At 43.5% G+C, this 19610-nt stretch overlaps 1 protein-coding gene across 18 annotated transcripts in view; it reads left to right on the forward strand.

Moving 5' to 3' along the window:
* The window catches only part of CPS1 (carbamoyl-phosphate synthase 1), a 326177-nt gene that overhangs the window by 102967 nt on the left and 203600 nt on the right, over nucleotides 1-19610 (forward strand). For all 18 annotated transcript variants that reach the window (XR_001877123.1, XR_001877125.1, XR_001877126.1 and 15 more), the window contains 6 exons: nucleotides 736-864; nucleotides 3227-3371; nucleotides 3657-3867; nucleotides 4940-5138; nucleotides 7271-7447; nucleotides 11095-11213. Coding sequence is in view for 8 of the 18 variants with exons in the window: in XM_017829484.1 (XP_017684973.1) it covers nucleotides 736-864; nucleotides 3227-3371; nucleotides 3657-3867; nucleotides 4940-5138; nucleotides 7271-7447; nucleotides 11095-11213 (980 nt within the window). In the remaining 10 variants the exon portion in view is untranslated. The remainder of the gene's footprint in view (nucleotides 1-735; nucleotides 865-3226; nucleotides 3372-3656; nucleotides 3868-4939; nucleotides 5139-7270; nucleotides 7448-11094; nucleotides 11214-19610) is intronic.

Below are 19610 nucleotides of genomic sequence, written 5' to 3' on the forward strand. Positions count from 1 at the left end.
ACTGTTACCTATTTGAGTTAGTAAAAGTATTTTTGGTTTTGTTGAGTGAAAGCTGAATGCAGCTGTGGATACTGTAGTGTGTATGCCTGCATCATCACTCCTCAGGAATTGCTGGTGGGTCACTGATTTAAAATGAGTGAAAGTGCAATTAAGCACTTGAAAAGCCTAAGCTAATTTACTCATTGACAAGAAAAGTAAATTTGGCTGGAGTGACTCCTGTGCTGCAGCACAAAAGTCTGTAAGATGTTGGAGGTACTTTTCTTTTTTTTAAATTTTGCACAAGCTGTTTAGACTTCAGTGTTTAGGTCCTCAAAATCAGCAGTATTGAAATATTTCTTGAGGATGGGAGTATGAAAATAAAACATTGATTCCTGGAAGGTCCATTGGAGTTTAGAGGAAACCAAACAGGTCTTAAATCAGGATGTCTGTTGGAGGGATTATTTCATGCTAAAGTCTCTGGAGACAGACCTGGTAAGGAAAGTGGAAATGTCCACGGAAAGTCAGCAAGGAATTCCACACATAGCTGAAGACAGAAGTTACCTCCTGGGGTGCAGTTTTCTGCTGCTTGGCAGAACAAAGTAATATTGCAAAGCCAACTTTGATTATTTTCATTTTACCTTCGGACAGTTTAGTGTCTTACTGATGGGATTTCCAGGTAACCGTGTAACCAGAGTTGAAGACTTTATTCATTTGAATTTTTATCTCTCTCTGAAATGTATTCCCCTTTCCTTTAAGGTTGAAGAGGCTCTGAAGGCAGCTGAAAACATTTGCTTCCCAGTCATGATACGTTCTGCCTATGCCCTTGGTGGTCTGGGGTCAGGCATATGTCCTGATAAGGAAAGTTTGCTGGACCTTGGTACAAAGGTATGTCTGGAATTGCAAGCTCTGGGAATAGAACTGAACATCTGATTTTCTTAGGTACTCTTCTAATAGTCACAGGCACTGGAACTGTACATACCCTACCTTTCACCTTACTTGTAAAATCTTGCCCTGAATGTGCTTTTCATAATCTGCTGCCTGCTTTTCCTAATTCTTATTGAGTTGGGTAATGAAAATGGCTAAATGACAGATCTGTTAAATTCACAACAAACAGTCATAATTTGAGCAAGTTTTTTCAGCAGTTTTGGTCTGAAATGAAACATACTGGCCTATATTCACCGACTTTCATGAGTAAATGGCACATGAATGAGGTCAAGGAAGGTGAAACATTTGAAATGCTGAGTGATAATGTAGTCTCAGGGACAGGAGAGCTGGGAGCCTTGGGTCTCTGCTGTATTTCTGTCTAAATGTGGTATTTTTGCTAGGTTAAAAGCTCATGTAGAGATTTAACAGGATGACACTTCATAATTTGACATCTACTGGCCATCTCTGGCTATGAGGACAGCTCTTTTTCCGTAGGAAATCCGAGATTGTTGTTTAAAAATTTGCTGTGAAAAGTAAACAGATAATTGGGGAAAACAAATCAAAAGCTTTTTTCCTTGACAAAACCGCAGAATTTTAGGGAAAAAATCTATCCACGGGGCTCTAAAGTTATTGTATTTCTTTTCCTGGTTTGCTGAGCCTCCTAATCTTTCATGTGTTGCTCAAAAGAAATACTGCTGATGCAAAAATGACTTTTCTGGCTTTGTTTAGAGAAAGCAAAAATTCACCCAAAAACCCTGGGAGTGCAACTGTCTGAAAGGTTTATATAAAACCAGTTTTTCATTAGGAAACTCCCTAGTTTTAGTCAGCAAGTCTTGGTGTTTTTTTAAAAAAGTGAGCCTGCTGCCTACCAGCACCCCCAGATTCCTGTCTGCAGGGCTGCTCTCCAGCTGCTCCTCTCCCCATTTATACTTGTGCGGGGTTTACTTCATCCTAGGTGCAAAATCTGGCACTTCTGTTTGTTATTCGTCATCCCATTAATCATAGCCTCGTGCTCCAGTTGATCGGGATCTCTCTGCAAGGCCTCTTGTCCCTCAGGGAGTGAACAGCTCCTTCCAGTTCAGTACCAATATTTCAAAATTTACAGTGAAAACCAATTTGACTTTTGTTGAATTAAATTTGGATGCTCGTTTTCACAACCCAGCAGAAACTCTGTTCTTTTCCATTATGAGGATGATCTGTAGTAATTCAATGAACTGGCTTTTCAGGCACTGGGTTCTGAATTGTTTATAGTTCAGATAACTGAACACAGCTAGTTCAGGTAACCTGGCCTTTAGTTCATGTCTCCCGAGCCTGCTCATTGAGTGGGAAAAGACAGACACAGAAGCAGTGAGGATTGTTTTACAGGTGTGGTTGAGCGTTCCTGCTACATCACCACAAACTCAGTGCCTGCTTAGGCTGGGTGTGGAATGCCATTCCTCAAACTACTTTTCTTTTTGTTATGTGTGATTTTGGCAACTGAGCTAAGGGCAACATTTGAATTACTGCTTGATTTAATGACAGAGGGGACCAGACTGAAGACCCAATTAATGGGCAGCATTAAAACAAGAAGCTGTGCTAAAGGATGGATTGACAGTGTGCCCATTACTTTTTAGGATTTTAAATACAAATTGATTAATATTTTCTATCTGCTAATATTAAGGCCATTTATTCACTTAGATTATGCTCATTTACCAACAAACTGTATTATTCATTTTTGACTCATGCACTGAGGAGTGCTTTCAAGATTAGTTTAAGAATAAATCACAACTCTTGCCTCTGGTTAGTGTGCCAATGATAAGCAGCATTATTAGTGCTATTAACTGTGTAGTGTTTGCTGGCACCCACACTCCCCATTACTCTGTCATTTCTGCAGTGTTCTCCTACTGAAGTCCCTGGGGCTGCCCACATAAAAGCTTGTGTCTGTTGCATGATTGAAGCATTAGATGTTTTTATATTCCTATTTGTTATTTATATGCCACTGCAAGCACACATGCCCCACCTTTTTTTTTCCCATCATATCACATAACTATTTTCTGTGCCTTTCAAATGAAGCTGAAGCAATTAAAAAAAACCCAAACAACAAAGCTTGTTATCGATGGTATGAACTTTACATCTTTCAAGTTTCTGGTTGGTCTGGGGTGTCTGGAGATAAGTCATAGAAGTCTTAAATATAGAATATGTTCTAATAAGGGTTTTGGTGTTTTTTTTGTGGGGGAGAGCTTTTTGTTTGTTTGTTTTGTTGTTGTTTGTTTTGCTTTGTTGGTGGGGTTTTTTTTGTTTGGTTGGGTTTTTTTACTGTTTATTTTCCTTGAACCATTCCCAGGCATTTGCAATGACTAACCAAATTCTGGTGGAAAAGTCAGTCGTTGGCTGGAAGGAGATAGAATATGAAATTGTGAGAGATGCTGCTGATAACTGTATTGCTGTCTGCAATATGGAAAACATTGATGCTATGGGAGTCCACACAGGTAGGCTCGGGCACATGGTGGCTCACTAGAAATGGCTCATTTACTTTTTTTATGCAGTGCCCTTCTGCCTGCTATTATTGACACAGTTTTGTTATTGATGAAGTGAGCTCTAGAAACACTCTTCTGGTCTTGGATAAAGCTGGCTAGGGTGTGAAACAGATATTTTTAAGCTAAACCCACCTGATTTCTAGCAGTGGGTTGGCAAAGACAGTGACCTGTGAGGCCAGGATTTACTGCTGCTGAGCTGCTTCTCATTTTCCTTCACTTCTACCTTATGACAAACAGGAGATTCTGTTGTAGTGGCTCCAAGCCAGACACTCACTAATGAGGAGTTTCAGATGCTGAGGGATCGTGCCATCAAAGTTGTCCGACATTTGGGTATTGTGGGAGAGTGTAATATCCAGTTTGCTCTGCATCCAACTTCCCTGGAGTACTACATTATTGAAGTTAATGCCAGACTCTCAAGAAGTTCAGCTTTGGCCTCCAAGGCGACAGGGTAAGATTATTTAAAAAACCCCACATGCTAAAGAAAAACAAATGAATAAACAAAAATGAGGGGAGCAGAACAAAAAGAGGGAATTTCAGTAATGCTTTGAATCCATGTATTATTTAAATATGTGACAGCTACAAGAAGAGTTCCTGCATCTGCTCTCCATGCAGTTAAAACATGGAGGCTAAATTTTCATCAAGGAAGACTGAAATTGGCTCAGGGAGAACTCTGGAGCGGTCAGGTCAGTAAGGAGCAGGTTTCTGTATGGGAAGCTTCTAAAAGAGTTCTTGTCAGCACCTGCTAGGGTTGACCCTTGGAGAGCCAGTCCTACTGGGAGATGGGGGAAGGGGTTAGTGAGCTCTCCAGGTCTATTCCACCCTGCTGATTCTTGCACTACAAATGGGATAACTCCCAGGAGGTGCGTGGGGAGGGAAGCTAATAGCTGCCTTACAAAGCACATACACTGTATCCATATGTTGGCTGCAAATCACCTCTGGAACCCAGAGGACACAGTTACTGATGAGCTGTCTGTCAGATTGATGCAAGTGGCACTGCTAGCTGCCTTTGTTTTGTTGGCTAATCATAAACTAATCACGATAAGGGTGGTCAGTGCAGCTTGTTTAAAAATTGGCTTCTTAATTGCAGTTTGCAGATACTGTTGAGAGGCACAAATTAATCTCTAATTTGCAGTTCTCAGAGGCTCTTGTGGTTGTTGAAGAGCTGGTTGTTGCAGCCTGGAGATGAGCCATAATGTTGGGCAGTGGGTGTTCGATTGTTTCCTTTTTAGATGACAGACTTGCAGCAAAACATATCTGTGAGTGTGGGCTTACTGTGGATGTGACAGGCACTGGAAGTGGTGTCTTTGTGGATAAAAAAGCGAGGCCCAGATCGAAGGAGCTGAATCTGCAGTGTGTTGATGCAGGAGGCTGGATGGGTCATGCTGTGCTTGAGCACAGGAACCTTCCACTGTATTGAGGAGGGACAATCACTTCACATCTGTTTAATTGGATCCACTCCTGGGATTTGCAAGAGCAAAGTACTTCCTTCTCTACTGTTCTCTACTTCTCTTCTATGGCAGGTATCCATTAGCCTTCATTGCTGCCAAAATTGCCCTGGGGATTCCCTTGCCAGAAATCAAGAACTTTGTGACAGGAAAAACCTCTGCCTGCTTTGAGCCCAGCCTTGATTACATTGTTACCAAAATACCCCGCTGGGATTTGGACCGTTTTCAGCGTACATCCAACCGGATTGGAAGCTCCATGAAGAGTGTGGGGGAGGTGAGTGCAAGACTCTCCCCTTCTCTTTCATTCCACCACTTGGGAAAGTCATTTCTCTTTCTTGGAAACCCTCAGAATATCTATCTTCAAGGACCTAATAAGTTTGAGGGTATTTATTCAGCTCAAACAATTTTTATCCAGTACTATAATTAATTAAAATGAATTAGGACTGTGTAATCTTGGTTATCACAGTGTGGATTCATAAATGGTTTGACTCCTAAGGGAAGAAATCACTATGGATTACCTGAGGTTGACTTCATTCTTAACACTTACTTCAGGACTCTGAGAGTAATTTTTTAGTTTGAGGTTCTGTAGTGGTGGTTAATTAGAGTAAAACTTCACGAGTTGTAGTCTGTTAAGATTTTCAGTGATGCCCATGAGCCACAGCTCTCAGTTGTTCCCAAGTTATTTGTCCTCTGTGTTAAAACCGTATGCCAAATCTCAGCCTACTTCTGCTCTTCAAATCTAAACAGAACCTGTAATCTTGCTCTGAAGTTTTGACTTCTCTTAGTGGTTAAGTCTCTTACATCAGAATTTAAGGTGTCTGGACAACTACAGTATTTTCAGACCAAGTTTTAAGAGGAGAGAAATGAAGCAAAACGGGTAAATTACTCACTTAATTAGTTAATTACCTATCAGCTACCAAAGCAAAATAATGAATTGTGTATTTTTTCAATTGCCTTTCTTTCCTAATGCTTTTCAAGTAGGTATTTTATTAAATTATTTTGACATGTAAGACGTCCCTAACATCACTGTCATCATGAGACAACAAGCCTTTATCAGAACTGGAAGAATTAATTAGAATTTGATTTTCATTGGCAGTTTTGGCTTTTTATGGCAATGAGGTGATTTTTGGGGTTTTTTGTTTTGTTTTCAGTGAGTTGATGCTTCCTGATATTAAGCCTCTCTGCCCAGGGGTTTGGGGGCCGTTCTGCAGAGCTGGGGTTCCTAAATACGGTTGCCTTGTGCACAATCAGCTGTAAACACTTGCTGGCCATACACATTTGCAGGAGGAAGCATCAAGTCCTTCCAATGCTCATGTCACAGAACTGCCTGAACCTGTGTCCTTCTCCAGGCAGGATGCTGGGTAAAGGCAGGAGGGAGATTTAGGAAGAGTCAGTGCTGTAACGGTGCAGGGTGAACTGAAGCAGGGAAGGAGAAGCTTAAGGGATGCAGTTTGCAGCTGGCAGAGGTACTGAGCAGAAAGGTTAGTCTGAAGGACCTGTGAGCAGGAGGGGGAGTCCTTGAAGCAAAGAGTTTCTTGCCACTGTGTCTCTATTAGTTGGCACAGTCATCTCCCCAGGCCTGAACTTGAAGCCAGATCACAGCACCTACTGCACTTTTATTAACTGAACAGCATGGCCTGGCCTGGCTTTTCCTGAGCTCTGTTGTGCTGGACAGTGGGCCTGGAGCTGTGAGAAAAGAGAAAACGATTGTGTTTTTTCTTTTGACATTTTTCAGCATTGTGTTTGAGAAGATTTTTATGCTGTTAGGGTTTGACTGCACTGGGAAATAAAAATGTAGAAGTTTGAGAAAGGGTTCTGTTACCTTGCAGATTTCCAGAGAGAAAGGCTTGTTTTCTTATTAGATGTGATGTCAAGACTGAAGGAGGGAAGCCCCAGTGCTGCTATGCCAAGGAGGAGTAACCCTTTAAGAGAGCCCTCACAGGGGAGAGTTACTGTTAAATGTAATTTGAAGGAAGAGGAGCAGATTTCTCCTGAACTTTAAAATTCCCACAGTAAGTTTCTATCTCTAAGAGGTTGTTAAACAGAAATATCGTTCTGTATTACTATACCCATGCTGCTAGATAATGGCTCTCTCTACCAAAGTGCTTCAAAGCAATTTACAGAGGAGAGCAGTGGCTTCCTGTATTTTACAGACAGGGAGACAGAAGCAGAAAGGAGTCGCTTCTCTGGAACTCCCCATTGATAACGTGGGCAGAGTCAGACCTAGAAGTGGGACTCCCAAGGCTCGATCAGCTGCATCTGCCTTAAAGCCATCAGGACTGTCTTATGGAGGAGTCCACAGTCTGTCATCTTTCCATACCTGTGCCTTCATGGTTTCAACTTGCACTCTTCTGTTACTGAGGGCACAGCTCAGTGTAGCTAACGTGGAAGTGCTCTTCTTTGCAGGTCATGGCTATTGGACGCACTTTTGAAGAGAGCTTTCAAAAGGCCCTGAGGATGTGCCACCCCTCAGTAGATGGCTTCACTTCACGTCTGCCTATGAATAAAGCCTGGCCAGCCATCGTAGATCTCCAGAAGGAGCTTTCTGAGCCAACCAGCACTCGAATATATGCAATAGCCAAGGTAACAAAAGATAAAAAGGCCTTGACCTTTGTCTCTTGAATTATAGCTACCAGGTTGGGTCAACTGAGGTCACAGTTTACTTCACCCCCTTGCTTCCCTCTGCCAAGCACACTGGCATCCTACCCCTGTATAGGATCCTTGGTGATGCTTCCTTCATCTTCCATGTTCAGGTAATGTGTTTGCCTTTTGGTGGCACAGTCTTAGCCAATGCTCATTGCATTCAGGTGCATTCCTGTCTCCTGATACCTCAGTTTGTAGCTGAGCACTGATGGAGACCTAGATCACTTTCCTTTCCTATAATATTATATTTGTTGGGTAAACACTGGCTAATGTTCGGCCCCCTGATTTATACCAGTGTAAGTGCCAGTCAAAACTGGCCAGTTTTGCAGATTTCAAAGGAATAAACGAAGATCTTTTTGAGAACTGAAACAAAGGATGATAAAGAATAGCAAGCTGCAGTCTGGGAGAGCACTGGCTATTTGCAATGATTGCATTTGTATAGGCTTGAAACTAAAAAACTACACAACTGCATGTTTAATTTCACAGACAATAAATCCTCTGTTCTTTGAAAGAGGCTTAACTTCCCATAGCATTCTTTTAACCCCTCTCCTGTCACACAGGTCAAATCACTTCAGCCCTCAAGGTGTCTGGGTAATGGGGAGTGCTATTGTAAGGGGACCTAGGGTGTGAAATTATTTCTTCCTTTGTCTCCTCAGTGTTTGCCTGTATATATCAGATGGTAAATGTGGGGTTAGTCACATTAGAAGGTAGGTGTGATTTCACATTAGGTTTTGCTGCAGCTAACTTGTCCATCTGTCCATACCCTCTATGGAGAGGAGGGCACAGCTGTCTTTTATAGCTCCTACTTACCTTTTGGTTTGTGTTTTTTAAGATTGCAGCAAACTTTCCTGGCAAATTACTCTTTTTTTCTGCCTCTGACTTTGTGTGTTGGAATCTGTAAGCCCTTTGTGCTCATGTGTAGATACATCTCCTTACATTTCCCCATGAGGGTGACCAGCTGAGGCTGTGCTGTGTTTGCTGGGTTGTCATGTAGCTGTTCCTCTTATAAATGGCCTGAACAAAAAGCACAAGATGTTCTATAAATGTGTGGCTTGTCCAGCAATTGACTCCTGCTTTTCAAGCTGGGGAAGTGTGTATCTTATCTTTCAGCAGCTGTGTTTGGTCTTTATTATAGCTTTTTATCGTGACTGAGAGAAAAATCTTGCTGCTTGTCTCTCTGAGTGGCTTAGAGAGCTTTTATGAAACATTAATCTTAGCTACATGTCAACACAGGAGATGTGGGGAGAGGAAGGTGAGTTTGGGTCCTACTGAACACTAGGTGTTCCCAGCTGCTGACATTTTCACTGGGAGCTGTTGTCAAAAGCAAGATCAAAGTCTTAATCCCTCCCTATAAAAGAGCTGCCTCTGCCCAATACAGTGCACTAATTCATCCCCATTAATAACTGAGGCAAGCTATATGAGCAAGAGATGCTTCCGGCAGCTGGGGCTGCTTGCTTGAAAATTCCTTTCCTGCTTGCTGACTTTTAAAAGCCAACAGTTATTCTCCATTAGCCATCAGCTTTGTTTGGAAAAGGATGTAGCTTTGTTGTATGTTATTTGTCTTCTCCTCCCTCCCAAACCCCACTAGTTGGCTCTCCAAGGCTTTTTACTTATTCTCTCCCCTTTGTCTGTTGGATGATGAGAACAGTTAGTGTTCAGGTGCAAGGGAAGGGAGATTCAGCTGCCATTCAGGGAGATCAGCTGTTGCTGTTGTGGTGGGGCTCCCCATGGTAATGTAAAAGAAGGCACCGTGAGAGAGGCTGACATAGATGAGACTTGCTCCTTGGCCAGAGTAGCCAAAGGCTGCAGGGATGGAACAGCCTGCTGAGCAGGGATGCTCAGGTTGTGTCAGGTCTCTCCTGCTCCTCTTAAAATTGTATAGAGTTAGTCTCATGCTTCCATGGTGTGTTTAAGCTGTACTCCTGCATGTAGCTTTGAATACAGTAATGTCATCAGAGTGCTGTCCAGGCCTCTGATCAAATCCTACACGGATTTTCTACCTGGAAACCTGATCTGCCCCTGTAGTGTGCTTCTTGGGATCAAGAAATGTCTGCAAACTCATTCTTCTCTTCCAGTCTCCAGATTCGTGCCACAGGGGTGAAGGTTTTCTCTGCCCCTCCTTTGATTAACAAGTGGAAGGAATGTTTTTTTTTTTTTTAGTTACCTTTGGAGATCATAGGACTTTTAAATAAAGTGCCCTAAGCAGACTAAGAGTATGTAGTCATGCTTCCTGTGTGTATGTGTGGCTCAGGGACCACTGACTGAGTTTGGAGGTCCTCAAGATGTGCAAGTCTGCATGTGTTTTGTGAAAACAGATAGACAGAAAAAAGACCTGCTCACATCACACTGATGTGGCAGTGTGACCTCACCCTCCAAGCACGAGGGAATGAGGAGGGGAGGAGCCCTTTACCAGTTGCCTCATATTAGTATTGTAGCTAGAAATGAGTGAGAAGCCCAGCTTTGTTATTGCCAGTGCTCTGGGTCTGCTGAGAGGGCCTCAGGCTTCTCATTGCAGGCATTGGAAAGAGCGGTGGCTGTTGGGTGCCAGCTGCCAGCTGAAGGTTCTGTGTGTGACTGGTTACTCTAAAGGAGCAAAATATGCATTAGAGGTTTTCAGCACTGCTTTTGACTGTGTGGTGACAGGGCAACATTGTGCCCAAGCTTGGTAACCGGAGCAATAATGCTGGGGTGTAGTGGGCCAAGCTCACGCCCAGATAAACGCTGGAGTTTTCTTCAGTGGCAATTGCTCTGGCTTTGTAACAGTGATGCTGCCCTGCAAGAAAGCAATTAAGTGTGGTAACAGTTAATGATCCTGGTTACTTCAGCTCAGCAAAGATATCGCGCTGGCATTATGGTTGCTTATAGTTGTTTTATCAGGAAAATTATGACTGTACACCACTGGTGAGACCCAAGAAATTGCATTGATAGAAGATATATTATACTGAGGGGCTCTCCAGCATATTTCTTTATGGTGTTTTGTTTGGTTTGGGTTTTTTTAGTAAATATTATGGTGTTTTGTAATTCATTGTCTCATGAATAATACCTCTGTGGGGTTCCTTTTTTCCCCATGGCTGCAAATGATTGGTTTAAAAAAAAACCCATCAATAACCCCAGGAAGATATCTGGACATTCCTGTTTTAACATTTCCAGCTAGGAGGAGGTTGATGGTGAGCCTGAGATTTAGGCAACTGGAATGGTAAAAGGTGCAGATGAGAAGTCGGTGCTGCAGTCTGAATGTGCCTCCCTGTAGTTAACTAAGGCATGTGCTCAGTGGCCACCCAGCCTTATTGCCATTGGTTTGTCTCATGCTGGCTCTGTAAAAACCAAATTACCTCTCTCTCACTTAAACAGAAGCCAGCCTTTGGTACCAAAGTGGGTGATGCCTCCCTACACTGCTTGAGTGACACAGTTTCTGTTGCTGCAGGAGACGGGGTTGTGAGGGAGATGAGCCTTTGATTTGTGCAGCTTAATCTACAGAACCTTTTGTTCTTTACGCTATATAGTTGCTGCTACCTATTTGTAGGCTAAATCTGTATTTGTGCAGCATGTATTAAAGGGGCTGTTTGGTGCTGTCCTGTTTTTGGCAGGCCTTGGATAACAAAGTCCCTGTGGATGTCATTCACAAACTCACGGCCATTGACAAGTGGTTCCTGTATAAGATGCACAGCATTGTGAACATGGAGAAGATCCTGAAGGAAGTGAACAGGTAAAAAAGGCCAACAGCCTTGTCCTAGGACACAACAGTCCTTCTGGGAATCCTTCTGCTGGAAAACCTATGGTAAGCACAGATGCAGTCAACGCTGGGAAGTTTATTCCAGTGCTTGGAGTAAGCAGCGGTGTCTTAAAACCCACTTTACTGCCTCACGCAGTCAGCAGAAATTTCTGAACACACTCTTTTTGGTAAAATAAATCTGTTGTGTACTTGGGCATCTTGACTGTTCTCAGGATTATGGAAGTTACAGTTTATTTTGGAAAACGGTCATTGTATCTCTGAGGCTAAGGCTGGGAATGTGAATGGCCTGCAAGGAGTAACAGTGTGCTGCACTCATGTGCCTAGGACAGAGTTAGCCTTCAAACTCACCACAGGACTTGTCCTGACTTATTGCACCTGGGGCCCACATACCCTGCATTTTATTTTCAGTCTGGCCTATTGATTTTTAAGCTTTTCTGCCTTGCTGTGATCATATAGTATGCGACACTTTTGTACCACACTTTCAAACATCTATAGTTCCCGACATATTTAAATATAAATCTTATTTCTTCAAGAAAAATGACCATATAAAAGCAAACAGGAAAGATAGCAGTAAATTAAAGTATTTCAGTTCAGCCTCTTGCTGACTTGAGCTTTCCCTTCATGGTTTTCAAGGCTGGAAGAGCCTCCTTGCTGAGTTATTGGCTGTGTGTTGGTGGCTTCTCTGCCGCTGGTACCCGTTGTACTCACACGTGTCACCACATGGTGGCACTGGGAGCGCACCAGAGCAAGTGCATTAGTTCACCTGCTGTCGTCTGCATTTTGACCAGCTGCACGGTTTTAATTGAGCAGCCCTTGCTCTCCCTTGCCCTCTGGAACAAGCTGGATCTGGAGCTAAACAAAAATAAATGTGGAGGGAGATGCTGAAGATAAGGAGTAGCTTGATTATTTGCAGAAATCTTTTATTTGACTGCGCAAGTTTTTGCCCTCTAACATCTGTGTTGCACGGCATTTGTCTGTAGCCCCTTAAATATATATGTGCAGCTCCTGAGGAAGCAAAACAACATGTCGAGAATCAGTTTGAGTTCCTCACTATTGGAGTGGCGTGCTCTGGGATGAGGCACTTGGGACCCCAGAAGCTGGCCCCATGCTCAGCTGGTATAAATCCAGCATCACTCTACAGAAGCTAATCTTGCCAAACTGTCCTGTGTCCCTGAGGTCGCTTTCCCTTTCTCTGCAGTGGGTGGCAGGAGATTATGCTGCCAGTGCTATGAGCAGTACCTGGTACCACCTTCCATAGTTTTTCCTCCTTCTGGTGACCTAGGACCTAGGCAGCAGGCTGTACAGGCAGGCTGCTGAAGAGAGCCCTTAGGCAATATCCAACCTTGCATTTGTATCAGACATAACCAGTGTTGTGTCCCTTGGAGGTGGATTCATGCAATTCAACTCAGATTGCCAGTGATGTCATAAAATCATTGAATGGTTTGGGTTTGAAGGGACCTTAAAGATGAACTAATTCCAAGTCCCCTTCCGTGGGCAGAGATACCACCTACTAGACCAGGTTGCTCAGAGCTCCACCTAACCTGGCCTTGAACACTTTCAGGGGTGGGGAGGCCACAACCTGTTTAGACAACCTGTTCCAGTGCCTCACCAACCTCACAGTAAGAATATTTTCCTAGTATCTCATCTAAATGTACTGTTTGTCAATTTGAAGCCATTTCCCCTTGTCCCATCACTACGTGCCCTTGTAAATAGTCCCTCTCCATCTTTCTTGTAGGCTCCCTTCAGGTACTGGAAGGTCACTGCAAACCTTCTGTTCTCCAGGCTGAACATATAAATTATCTCTCATTCACTCACCAGGCAGATTTTCCCTCCACTGTCATTACTCACACCTTTCCAAGGAAACTGTCTTACCTCCCAGCCTGCACTGGAGGAGTGAATGGACTGTCTGGCTGCATTACATTGAAGGCACATTGGCACAAAAGCAAAGAACCGGGAAAAAAATACTTGTGACCTTAACTAAGAGGCTAGTCCAGTGAGCCACATCAGGAAACATATCTCTGCAATAGCCAAGGGAAAGTTAACTGAGTGATGCAGATGAGACTTGGCACACATGTGCTCTTCCTGCAGCCAGCTGTTTCCAGTTCCCGGAATGCCTGGCATGAGTTTTACCTGTGCTACAGGATAATTTCCAGTTGAAAAGAATGAACCGTGACACCATCATTGCTTTGAATCTTTCTGTTGTTGAAATACAGTTACCAGAACCAGAAATAGTTGTCCTGCTCCTGGGCACTGTTGCTGGTTACAAGCTGTTCGGATGAATCTGTCCCTTCCTTTTTGTCTCTTGATGAGGTTGGGGGTACTTTGAAGTGAGGTTTTGGATGCAGCTGTAGTAATGTTTCTGCCAAGGGTCTTGATTTGGGCCCTGCAGAGCAGTTGTAGAGACCGGTAATAAGGAGATGGTCTCTGCCAAGGGGAAATTTAGAGCTAGAACAAGTGGGTATGACAGGCAGATGGGGAAGGGGAATCAGAGGCAGGTGGAGGCCTTTGTGAACAGTTCAGCGAGCAGCTTTCCCCGCCACATGCTGCCTTGCATCCTCACCATGTGCAGCGATTCAGAGGTGAGCAAAAGGCCTCACTGATATATGCAAGGAATCTGTTTAGATGTGAGAAAGGTTGTTTGGGATAATGTAATGTGTGTGTGGGACTTTCTGATCTATAAATGTGCGTTCTCTATGGTGTAGAGGCAAGGCCAGCCATTTGCAGAGACAGTAGGGACTGGGGAGGACACTCTGCCCCATTTACTTTTGGTGCTGGTGAGACTATAGCTTTGACACGCTGTGGCAATGTTTCCATATGACTCTGCCTCTGGGCCCTCTAGGATGGAGGAGTTGTTTCAGGTCATGTGATGGGGCTGCAAGAAGGCAAATGGCCTGAGCTGGAATGGGAAAAGAAAGCCAGTTGGAGGGTACTTGTGAGAATATCAATATCACAAACATGTCAAAGATGTGACTCTGCTGTTTCTCCTACATACTTTTCGTTTTAAGTGGAAACTTACCAGTTACCTTTATGCCTAGATGTAATCTCAGCTACAACCTGCCCCACAACACACATGCACACACAAAAGTAAAACCATGTACACGTATGCACACGCAAGGAGCAAGCACCATCCTATGCAGTCAGTCCATGAATTGGTGATGATGTAGGGAGCAGAGGTAGTGCAACAGGATGTGCTGTTATCAGGAAATTCTTTCCCTAGATTTGGCTTTACCAGTCCTGCGAGCAAAAAGTGGGGGGAAGGGCCTTGCAGTGATTCCATAGCTGTTCATCACACTGACAGCTCATGAAGGAGATGGAAATTTGGACATGTCCGAGACAGTGAGGAGTGAGATGAGACTTTAAGGCCAGAGTTTATGGACCCAGTCCAGAGTGAGTCAGATTTGAAACAGGGTCCAGTAATGTCATCATGCCCAGGAGCACAGCTGAAACCCAGTAACATCTGGGACGTACTTGACTCAAGACACTGGTGGCCTGGGTGCAAGGGAAAGCCTCTCTTAGAATTTGCATCTTTTCAAATGTTCTTTGACCAGTTGCAGTGAAGATTTGTTTGCATGTGGCCATGGTTATTTTCATCTGTTCCTGATTTTGTGGTCTCTGAGAACTATGACTGTATGCAAGGAGAACGTACAACAAACACCATTAAATACAGGTAAAAGGGAAGGCAGCTATAGTGAAATCATCACTTAAGCCTAAGTGACGTGAGGATAAAAGTCTGGTTGAATATCAAATTTCAATATTGATAAAAGACTGTAAAGTAAAATTCAAGTGAGAAAATAGGAGCAGGATAAACCCCCATTTTGAGGAGCTAAGCACAGAGATGGTGAGCTTGCCCAAAATCTCAAAGACAGTCTGGCAGCGCAGTGAATTGCACTCTGTTGCCTTAAATCTCAACTCTTCAAAATAACCTTAATAAAAACAGCAGATCATCCTTTTGGTGGATACCAAAGTAGCCAGCCTACTAACAGTGAGAAATGATGGCACCAGTCATATTTTGATAACTTTATGTTTTGGAGCTTTGTTTTCGAGGAGACTATGTCCTTGCTCTGTGGGTGTTGAGTGAAAACGCCTCCTGGCCTGTGGCTTGCTTGAGAGGGGTAGATGCAGTCCTGAGTATTGCTCTTGTTGTTCTTAAAGAGGCACAGGTTAACAGAAGGGAAAGCATACAAAAGTGGAAAGGTGAAGACCCACTCAGCCCAGCGTTTGTAGCTGGGTGCTCTGCTCAGCAGCCCCTGGGAGAAGGCGTTTATTGCAAATTCCTTTTTGGATCTCATGTCCTTGGGTCCATGTGTGCCTTGAAAGCTGCTTGCTGGAAGCATGGCTTGGATTTCAAAACGTGACTGTGGTGGAGTAGCCACAGAAACACAGGTGCTGGCACCAGCAGGTGAGCTGGGAAGCACTGCAGGGAGAGAAGCTCAGGCAGGCCATCAATAGGCTGTGCTCTTCCACAGAGGTTGCTGCATCCTTGCTCTTCTCAGCAGTGTTTCTGCTGACCTGTGTGCTTTTGGGACAAGTCAGAGCTGTCAGGCAGGTCTTGTGTGGGCATCAAGCAGAGCAGGTCCAGTGATGCCAAATGAGGCTGTGCTGATTTATGCTGTTTGAGGAGCTGTCACTGACATATTTGTAGTGCTTGTTTCTAGCTAACTGGAAAGATTACTTTTGTCTTCTTTGTGAACTGTGGGGCAGGGAAGACTAGAAACATCTTAGGAATGCAGTACATGAGGAGAATATTCTACAAGCAGCTACTCAGCACTGTTGGTTGTGCTTGGTGTGGATCTGACTTATGATACTTTCTATTTGTCTTATAGAGCCATCAGTAATAATTTCACAGTAATATTTTCTTTCAAAGCATCTGTGCATTTGTGAAAACACAATATGCGTGTTTTCCTTGATACAGAGGATATACAAGCATTGCCAAAAAAAGCCATTGGGGAATCTTTGTAACCAGTATGTACAATACCAGAAGCAGGCAAGTCTGTACTGTGGCATCCCAGCAAAGACCTAAAAGCTCTCTTTTACTAGGGGTAGAAAATAGGCTTTGAGTAAGCATCCCAGGGAGCTGTTGCTTCAGTGCATCACTTAATCCTCTGGGTGAGTCATTGAGGTCTTAGGGCACAGTGTGAGGTTCACGTTACTTAAATCAAGATCTCCAGAATGAGATTTATTAGCCAGGGAACCAGAATGTTAAAGGTGCAGATGCTGGAGTGGCAGTTGTTCAGTGAGATTTGTTGGTTTACTGCTCCTGCTTCCCTGAAAGCTCCTTTGACAGCTTTTTATCAGTCATCTCATGACTTTCTCAGGAGGGTAAAACCAGTAACAATCTATCTCCCTGAGAAGAGAAGCAGGGAGAGAATTTTTACCCTGATCTCATTATTTTAGTTGTAGCATGTTCAAAATCTTGTAAAATATCAGGAGTAATCAAGGAAGCCACTAGGAGCCTTGAAACAGAGCAGGACAATGAGGAAAGGAAAAACAATATGTCTTTGTATGCAATCCAGCCTGAAATCAAGCAGGCTTTTGAAACCCTCCAGGCCTATGACTACTGAGAAGCAAAGAGCTCTCTAAGGATTGGGCATAAGGCATTTTGCTTCCAGTACTTCTTACTTTCGGCCCACTTTGCTTGCCAAAGTGAAACTGAGCTTAAATTTTAGTGTGGGTTTAAATCCCTCCAGAGTACAGAGGAGCTGAGTTCAAGAGAGGTGGGCTGAGCTGGATCTTGCTCATCTTTGCAGCTCCTCTGCTGAGATGAAGCAGAGGTGACCTGCAAGGTGAGCCTGTGGGCTTACAGGGCAATTGTTAACTGACACAGTAGCTGTGTCCCAAATGCTCCCAGCTCGGGCTTTGGTCTTTGTTCACAAAATATTCCTGGTCCTTTTGATCAAGACCCATTCACATCAGCCTAAGTAATATGTGGATGGGCATAAACTTGGCAACATGGAGAAAACGAAGCAGAGCCTGATTTGGGAGACAAGAAAAAGAGTGTTTCTTCCCCTATCAAGCAGGGACTTTCTGCTGGCATGTTTATTTAGTATTACTCCTAAACTGGTGGATCAGATGAAAGCTGGTCAAGTGGAAGAGAGGGCTGCGCTGAAGAGAGCAGGCTCTCCTGATAATTGCAGTGCTGCCAGCGTTCCTACAGTCAATTAATAGATTTCCCCAGGTCCTCTGTGCCAGGTGAAAATTTCCTAATTAAGAGGAATTTATTCCATTTCCTTTTATTGTTTATTGTTGAAGAAGTGAGTGGATGGAGTTCCTAAGATGACAGGGTGGAATTTTAAACTAAAAGCAACACCAAATCAACACTGGAAGCTTAAAATGGAGTCACAAGCAAGGTTGGGGAAAGGTTTGTATTGTTTATAAACTGCAAAATGTGCAAGGGACTTTAGCTTTCTGAGGGGGTGAACAGCCACAATGATTATGACAGTGTGCTAAAATATAATCATATGGTTTTGAAGCTCTGAAACTCCTGACTTTCATTTTGAAAGGCAAATATTAGGAAAAAGAAGCATTATAGAAATCTAAAATCATGGCCACTTAATCTTCCCTTGTTTCAGAATGGATTGTAAACCAGTGAGGGAGTTTAATCTTTGGAAGACTTTTTGCTCTGTGCTGGAAAAGTAAGTGTTGCTCCAAGGGAGGTGGGAAGCAGTGATATAGGACTGGTTCATATATTTGGGAATAGCCAGAAATGAGAATTGTTGTCTTCTCTTTTTGGCCCTGGATTTCTGGTGAGCTTGAAGGGTTATATGCACTCAAACATTCAAAGAGATCAGCCTGATTTTACCTCTTGCTGGCTTTAGAGTCTCCAGCACGTCTAAAGGTCTGTCCTTGAGCAAAGGCAGTGGGAATTCTGGATCTTAAAAATGGACACCCCTGGACCTCTGCTTGCTATCTGCAAGATGAGCATCACACTACCATGCTGTTTACATGTTTCTTTATATGATTTCCATGAAAGTTGAGATATAAATGCTAAAAATTACCTTTATTAGTAAATAGAAATTATTCTTTTATAAACATGTATGTCCAATACATGCAGAGAGGCAGCGTGATTTCCATACCAGTGCTAAGGATTTGCAATTCTCTGATCCAGCTGCCTTTAAACATGATGGAGAGATTCTGCTGGCTCCTATCATGCGTTGGGAGTAGCAGAGGGGAAAAAATGCATGGAAATAAATGTTCCATTTCCCTGTTAGGGACTCGGCTTTTCTCTTGCATGCTGGTTGTCCTGTACAAGAACAGTTTCCGTTCTGCATGGATTAGTAAGTGGCCTAACCTGATTTAAGATGCTAGCCCAAGGCAAATAAATCATGTCGTGAAATAATCACTGCTTTTATTTGCCACCCTGCTGGGGTGGGGGGTGACATTGAATGATATTGTTATAATGAGATAGAAAAAATGCAGTGGAAACAAGCTGCAAATGAAGGCAATTTTCTGTGTCTGTCAGTACTCAAATGACAGCCAGCTATGTGTGTTCCTGAGGCAGAAGGGAGGGAGGGCAAGGGAGTAAACACCACTGAAACAGGCTTATTTTCTTGGGGTCATCAGGTCTGCTCACTCATACTTTAGGAATGCTGAGTCTAGGAGAGAAATCTAGTGTGGCTGTGTCCTTCATAGCTGGTGATGGCTAGCATCAGTTTTGCCAGAGAATTGGTGGATTCTGCTTTGTTTGCTCCTGTAAAACACCTATCCATGCTTTCACTTCTGGTGCTCATGCTTTATGTAAAAAGTCCTGCCTCTGAGCTGAGATCAGAAAGCAGAAAGGGCTGAGGAGGAGCAGAGGAGTTTGTGTGGTAGCGTTAGTGCATGGGAACCACAGTCTTTAATGTACTGTAGTGCCACAAAGTGGGTCTTACTCGGGGATATCCAAAACCTGGGAAGCTCAACCTGATGGATTAGGAAGGACTGTTTCATAGAATCATAGAATGACTTAGGTTGGAAGGTACCTTAAAGATCATGTAGTTCCAACACCCTGCTGTGGGCAGGGACACCTTCCACTAGACCAGGATGCTCATAGCCCTGTCCAACCCAGCCTTGAACACTTCCCCTCTACAACTTTCCTTCTGACTCTAACAAAGAGGAGGATTTGCTGGAGCAAGAAGGGTGATATGGTGAAGGGTTCTGGAGAGGATCCGGGGTGTAGGTGGTACTCCTGCCTGCAGTTCTCTGAGGGCAGAGCAAGCTGGTTGTGGTGCCAGGCTGGGACACAGTGTGGAAGATGGGAGTTACAGTAAGCATTTTGGGAGACAGTGTGGAGGGTAGAAGTTACAGTGATTGTTTTCTTCCTGCAAATGCTCACTATTATTTTCTGCTGTGCTATTGCTGATAGGTGGAGTGCTCTGTTCTCATATTACATGG

Source organism: Lepidothrix coronata, unplaced genomic scaffold (assembly GCF_001604755.1).
Source record: "Lepidothrix coronata isolate B3197 unplaced genomic scaffold, Lepidothrix_coronata-1.0 Scaffold165, whole genome shotgun sequence".
Taxonomy (NCBI): Eukaryota; Metazoa; Chordata; class Aves; order Passeriformes; family Pipridae; genus Lepidothrix; species Lepidothrix coronata.